The 7,500-nt window shown below is 33.7% G+C and overlaps 1 protein-coding gene and 1 long non-coding RNA gene across 2 annotated transcripts in view; one reads left to right on the forward strand and one right to left on the reverse strand.

The window, feature by feature from the left end:
• Positions 1-1,624, reverse strand: part of LOC137620668 (putative uncharacterized protein DDB_G0294196) — a 76,865-nt gene extending 75,241 nt beyond the window's left edge. Inside the window, exon 1 of the mRNA XM_068351011.1 lies at positions 1,467-1,624. Within this exon, the coding sequence (XP_068207112.1) occupies positions 1,467-1,508 (42 nt within the window). The 5' untranslated portion in view covers positions 1,509-1,624. The remainder of the gene's footprint in view (positions 1-1,466) is intronic.
• LOC137620670 (uncharacterized) overlaps positions 1-7,500 on the forward strand; it is a 100,184-nt gene that overhangs the window by 63,331 nt on the left and 29,353 nt on the right. The gene's annotated exons all lie outside the window — the stretch shown is intronic.

A 7,500-nucleotide genomic window follows, 5' to 3' on the forward strand; every position in this document is an offset into this window, starting at 1 on the left:
TTGTTATTATTGCTGTTGTTGTACTATTGTTCAAATTAGGCTGTATTGTAAGAGAGCATCTAGATTCTAGACAGTAAGTCTCGACCCGAAGGACGTTACGGCTCGTCCCGGACAAGGCCCATAGAATTGGGCCTTGGTCCCGGATCCCGGATTAATGTACAGTTGGACACAGGAATACCTGGTATACCTCGCTTTGAAGAGGCGAACCCTGTCACACTCTTACCTCGCGGTGAGTAACCAGAGAGTATAGAAAGAAATTGCAAGAGGTGGTGGTCGGGGCTAAATACAGGAACCTACCGCGAGGTAAGGGTGTGGCCGGGTGCACTTCAGAGCGAGGTGTACCAGGATTGTCTGCGTGTAACTGTACTTCTATTATTTATACTAGGGTAGTGAAAGGTCGGCTTTGCCCTGTGCAGCTGCAGTGGTAAACATGGCTACTAATACTACTACTACTACTACTACTATACTGAGCAAGCTTGATGTAGACGTAAGGGCCACTGCATATATCTTGCATATTTAAATATAGTGAGAAGTACAGCGAAGATAAGTTTAACAGCAAAAAAGATAGGTAAATAAACAACCTTGTCCTTGTATACATCCATAACCAACAATAATAGTTTGAAACATTCAGGCAATGATGAATGGCACTTGAGAGTGGTATCATTGCCTTGAAAATGTTTGTTATTCTAACGCCACTCTTTTCTGTTCTCCCTGAAAGGTCTAAGGAACCCTTTGGAGTCTCTCTCTCTCTCTCTCTCTCTCTCTCTCTCTCTCTCTCTCTCTCTCTCTTTTTTTTTCTGGAAATATATATACAGTATATATATATATATATATATATAATATATATAAATAAATGTTTATGTATGTATATATATACATACATATATATATATATATATATATATATATATATATATATATATATATATATATATATATATATATATGTATACACGCACACTTGTATATTGTATATATTTGTATATATAAACACATATATGTGTTTATGTATGAAATAGTTTAGGCAACCCATTCGAGTCTAGTAAGCAAATAATGATGATACACGTATGTACCTTTTAGGTAATTACCATAAGCTTAACCTGTGTTGGTTAGATACACAGACTTAGCTTGTGTCAGGTGATTGTGATTGGCTTAGCTTCTGTATGGTAATTATGATACTTTTAAACCTTGTCAACTAATTACGATAGACCCAAGGCCTATGTATGTAGACCTTGATAAGACTAAACCTATATCAAGTAGTTACGAAGTTATAATTTGTGTCAGGATATTGCGATACGCTTACTCTGTGTCAGGTAATTACGATAGACTTAACTCTGTCACACTATTACGGCAAGTTTGATTCCTGTCAATTGCGAAAGAACCTGTCACATAATTTTGAAAGGCTTAAAAATTGCCAGATAATTTCCAAAGGCTTCACCTATGACAAGTAATTACGATAGGCTTACCTGCGTCTCCTTAGTTTCGTTGCGAGCTGTGGCTGTGGGCATCTTTGCTATGATTTTTCTAAGTACGAAGCCTGACTAGATCTTCTGAGGTTCAAAAAAAGGCTAACTTGAGGGATGTGTTCACTCCACCAGCGAAGGACCTAAACTGAAAGGTGTACGCTCCTTTGTCAGGAATATAAACTTAAGGAATGGTCCGTCCGTTACTCATCGCGATCACCCGCCTACGCGCCGAGAAATGTTTGTTCGTCTTCCCAGAAACACGAGAGAAGCGACTACGGTCAGTTGAGGACTAGAGTTACGTTTGCTTTAAATTTAGAGGTTTTCGCATCTTGTTATCTCGTTCAGATGTGAGACCATACGATGAGCAGCCTTCAAATGCTATTATTTATGACTATTTATTTTTTAAACTTCAAATTATCTCTATTTCAGGTAAAATGTTGCCATCTCTGGCAACACCATTTTCTTCGTAAAAGTTATCAGAGACGCAACGTTTATGTTGGTCAAGATATTTTTACATTTCATTTCGAAAGAATTTTCTTTGATTTTTCATCGTAAGAGCGTTACAAAATATAGATTATTTACCGGCTGAATGTGACTATTAAAATTGGCAAATTAGGAGACCCGTTGGCACCCTAGAGTACCGTTGTGCGAGGGTTGATGATGACGTCATGGGAAATACAATGAATCTCGTGCTGAACGTTATTTTTACTTGGAACTCGAAAATGGTTGATTTGTTGTATTACTAGCGAATTACTATTTGAAAATCTCTCTCTCTCTCTCTCTCTCTCTCTCTCTCCTCTCTCTCTCTCTCTCTCTCTCTCTCTCTCTCTCTATATATATATATATATATATATATATATATATGTATATATGCACACACACACACACACACACACACATATATATATATATATATATATATATATATATATATATATATATATGCACATGTATATTTATATACACATACATACATACATATATATATATATATATATATATATATATATATATATATATATATATATATTACATATATATATATATATATATATATATATATATATGTATGTATGTGTATATAAATATATATATATATATATATATATATATATATATATATATATATATATATATATATATGTATATATATACATATATATTTATATGTACTATATATATATACTGTATATATATATATATATATATATATATATATATATATATATATATATATATATGTGTGTGTGTGTGTGTGTGTGTGTGTGTGTGTGTGTGTGTATGTGTGTGTGTGCATCCTGTAGTTAATCATTAATATTTTAGACAAGTTAAACAATGCATTATGTATGTAAATTATACCTCATTTCATAATCACAAATTTTCAATCCCTGAATCACTGTATTGCTACTGTTTGGTCAATCTCCCCCTTTTTTTTGGTGTTTATTTACCCTCAGAATATATGAAACAAAGACTTCTAGAAGTCACTGTAACAAAAATGGTATTACCAGCTTTTGTTCGTTTGCACTCAATGTTCCCTGTTACTTGTGTCTTAAAAAGTACAATTCGCCCACACAGCCAGCGAGTGTCTATCTTTTGATTAAGGTTCCGTAGATGGTGACTGCTGAGGTGTTTAACTTCATATGTAATTGAAATTGAATTAGAATTTATATAGATATGAATAACCCATCTTACGTTGTTTACAGATTCTTCGGTTTCATATCAAAACATTATTTTTTTCCATTACAAAATATCACATATTGCATAATAATAAAAAGCTGCATTCTTTTAGTCGCAAACGTTTTTACGTCTATTTGCCCATTTGCATTTTTGTAATTGGGTACATACTGTATACTTGTATGAATATTTTAATTAGATTTCCTAAACTTCATCTAACTTGAGATATAGTTATTGGAATATTTATTAGGTCAAAGTTGATTGAATTAATTTTGGTCAATGTTCACTAAATTGATTTTGGTTAAAGTTGAGTAAGTAAATGTCGGTAAAAGTTAATTAGATTAGTTTGGTGAAAATTGATTCAATTTATTTTGGTCAAAGTTAACTAGATTAAAATAATTTTTGTCAAATTTAATCATATTATTTTTTGTTAAAGGTGATTAGGTTCAAGGTACGCACTAATCTTTTAATTGGGCAGTATGAATGTCCTCATTTCTATAATAGTTATATTAAGTGCGTATAATGATTTTTGGGCGATGAGTCATCTTGGAACCAGTTCCGGATCTGTTTTACATTTGAATTATTTCAGAAATTTTCTATATTTCTATTTTAAAGTCTCCACATTATTATTATTATTATTATTATTATTAGTAGTAGTAGTAGTAGTAGTAGTAGTAGTAGTAGTAGTAGTAGTAGTAGTAGCCAAGCCTAGTAGGGAAATCAAGATGCTACAAGCCCAAGGGCTCCAACAGGAAATAATAGCCCAGTGAGGAAAGGAAATAAGGAAATAAATAAATGATGAGAACAAATTAACAATAAATCATTCTAAAAACAGTAACAACGTCAAAAAAGATATATTATTACTATTACTACCATCACCCGCCAAGCCACAACCCCAGTTGGAAAAGCTGAACGCTACAAGCCCAGGGGGCCGCAACAGGGAAAACAGCCCAGCGAGGAAACAAGGAAAAATCAAATACTCTAAGAAGAGTAACAACATTTAAATAGATATTTCCTATATATAAACTATAAAACTTTAACAACACAAGAGGAAAAGAAATTAGAATAGTGTGGCTGAGTGTACCCTCAAGCAAGAGAACTCTAAGCCAAGACAGTGGAAGACCATGGTACAGAGGCTATGGCACTAACCAAGACTAGAGAACAATGGTGTTTTATTTTATTTTATATAAACTATAAAAAAAACTTATTTCCAACTGTTCAACTAAAAAGCATTTGCTGCAACTTTGAACTTTTGAAGTTCTTCTACCCGATTAGGAAGATCGTTCCACAACTTGGTCACAGCTGGAATAAAGCTTCTAGAATACTGAGTAGTATTGAGCCTCATGATGGAGAAGGCCTGACTATTAGAATTAACTGTCTGCCTATTATTACGAACAGGATGGAATTCTCCAGGAAGATATGAATGTAAAGGATGGTCAGAATTACGAAAAATCTTATGCAACATGTATAATGAACGAATTGAACGACGGTGCCAAAGATTACTATCTACATCAGGAATAAGAAATCTAATAGACCGTAACTTTATGTCCAACAAATTAAGATGAGAATCAGCAGCTGAAGACCAGACAGGAGAACAGTACTCAAAACAAGGTAGAATGAAAGAATTAAAACACTTCTTCTGAATAGATTGATCACCGAAAATCTTGAAAGACTTTCTCAATAAGCCAATTTTTTGAGCAATTGAAGAAGACACAGACCTAATGTGTTTCTCAAAAGTAAATTTGCTGTAGAGAATCACCCTAAAACTTAAAAAGAGTCATAAAAAGTTAAAGAAAGTTTATCAATACTGAGATCCGGATGTTGAGGAGCCACTGTTCTTGACCTACTTACAATTATAATTTGAGTTTTGCTAGGATTCAACATCATACCCCATAATTGGCACCATGCAATAATTTTAGCTAGATCTCTGTTAAGGGATTCAGCAACCCCAGATCTACGTTCAGGAGATGGAATTGATGCAAAGAGAGTAGCATCATCTGCATATGCAACAAGCTTGTTTTCTAGGCCAAACCACATGCCAAGAACACTACCCTGTAGAACAGCAGATATCACATTCCTATACTCACTATGGTGCCCATCAACAACAACTCTTTGACATCTATTACTTAAAAATCAATAACAATACTAAGAAAGAATCCACCTATTCCCAACTGTTTGAGTTTGAAAACAAGGGCCTCATGATTAACACGGTCAAAGGCAGCACTAAAATCAAGGCCAATCATACGAACTTCCTGACCACATTTAAGAGATTTCTGTACAGCATTGGAGATTGTAAGAAGGGCATCACATGCTCCAAGGCCTTTACGAAAACCAAATTGCAAACTAGGGATTAGATGATTACCTTCAGCAAACCTATTAAGACGTTTTGCCAGAAGACGTTCAAAAACTTTAGATAATATGGGAGTTATGGAAATTGGGCGGTAATCAGTGGGACTTGAGCTACCACAAGCACATTTACATAGTGGAGTAACATTATCAATTCCCCAACAAGTGCTTAGAGCTCTTCTTCTTGCTAACTTGCGTAAAATAACAGATAACTTTGGAACTAAGAAGTCTGCAGTCTTTTCAAAACACAAAGGAAAAATACCATTTGGGTCTACACCTCCTTACACATCAAGGTCCATCAACAGAGCTTTAATTTCCCGAGATCGAAAAGCTAAATTAGTTAGTTTAGCCTCAGGAAAACAGGAATGAGGACGTTCAAGTTTTTCATTACTCTGTTTACTGTGAAAAACATCAGCCAAAGGGGTTGCCTTTTCCTTTGGACAGTGAGTGATTGAGCCATCTAGTTCAAGTAGAGGAGGAACTGTTGCATCTACAACAAAGAGTGCAGATTTAAGGGTAGACTTTTGAGTTTTCATTTGACTTCGTCAGTATTCAGGAATTCATTGGTGAAGGTTTTGATCATGGCCAGAATAATGAAATAATTCGTTTCGATTTACGTTGCAAATATAAAGGTAGATTGATTTAAGAAAAAAAAATAATGAACACTTTAAGCATCTCGTTTGGTTTCAAGTAAGCTGAGAGTAAAAGGGATTACAAAAGGATTTAGTTTTTATTAAACGTAAGGAAATTAAATTACGAGATGATCCTAAGAAGGAAAAATCTTGATTTGAACAGAAAATATATTGGGTAAGAGACGCTTAAACAAGCTGTGAAATTGGATGTTTTCCCCTTTGATTTACTGTATATGTTGTATGCCTTTTAGCAAAGAATAGTTTAGTTAGGCCAAAGTAAATATGACCTTTCATAAGAGATTATTATAAGATTATATGATTTATCTGTCTAAGAATTATTTTACTTAAAAAGCTCAAAGTCAAGCACTTCTAATGTGTATCATGTTAGGTATGAATATCTTATCAGAAAATGGTTAAAACAGTTTGTATCGAATTCTAGGCCCACGGCTTATTTGAAAGGATCACTTGGACCCACGAGCGTTCTGTTTAGGCGCAGGAAAAATATTGATTTGGAAAGGCACACTCCATTAAAAGACTTATGCATAAAGTTTTATATATTCGACAATCGTAGAATTCTACAATATTTCATAGAATCTATATTTATTAGGTGCACCAAAGTCTTTATCTTCCCTTCTTGAAAAGAGATTTCCTGTCAAACTTGAGGATTTCTGTTACATGCGATACCTCTTAGTAATAGATCTAAAAGATATACAGTGTGTGTTCTCTTGTAGTGGAAAACTATTAGAATATGAATGGTATAAAGTTCCCCCTTAATTTGGGGGTGACATATGATAATTTGACTCGAAATATAAAGGATGTTCCAATTAATTGTACTACTAAATGTAAATTTTTGCTCAACATTGGATGGCTGGAGTAGGTGCATATGCTATAATTTGATATAACTTGAAGAGGCCTGCTGCAGATCTCTGGTAACTTGGTTCAAAGGGGACATAAAAGCACCTTTTTAACACTTGTTCCTAAAAAGGCAATTTGAATGGCTTGTTTTACATTTCATCATTTCACGTAGTTTTTAAACCAATATTAATGCTCATGAAATCGATAATCATTAATACTTGATGGAACCATTCAGTCATTAGATTCAGAAGTTTTAAATACTTGTCGATAAATCAGGTTTGATCAAAATAGCTGCACTGTGCAAGTTATATTGACGTGCCATCATATATAGAAAAATGTTCATGTGTTGGTTTTTAGATCTCAATCTTTTTTATGCTAGGTTGTTCAATTATAAAAGGTTTTATCTTCCTTAGGTTCATTTTCCAATGAAGCTAAAGACATTAGAGCAATTTGGAACTTAACTAATGTTTTGACACAAGCTTAGATGTACTATTATTGGTAAGATTATTTTTTTACCACTCTTTTCT

Source organism: Palaemon carinicauda, chromosome 27, assembly GCF_036898095.1.
Source record: "Palaemon carinicauda isolate YSFRI2023 chromosome 27, ASM3689809v2, whole genome shotgun sequence".
Lineage (NCBI taxonomy): Eukaryota > Metazoa > Arthropoda > Malacostraca > Decapoda > Palaemonidae > Palaemon > Palaemon carinicauda.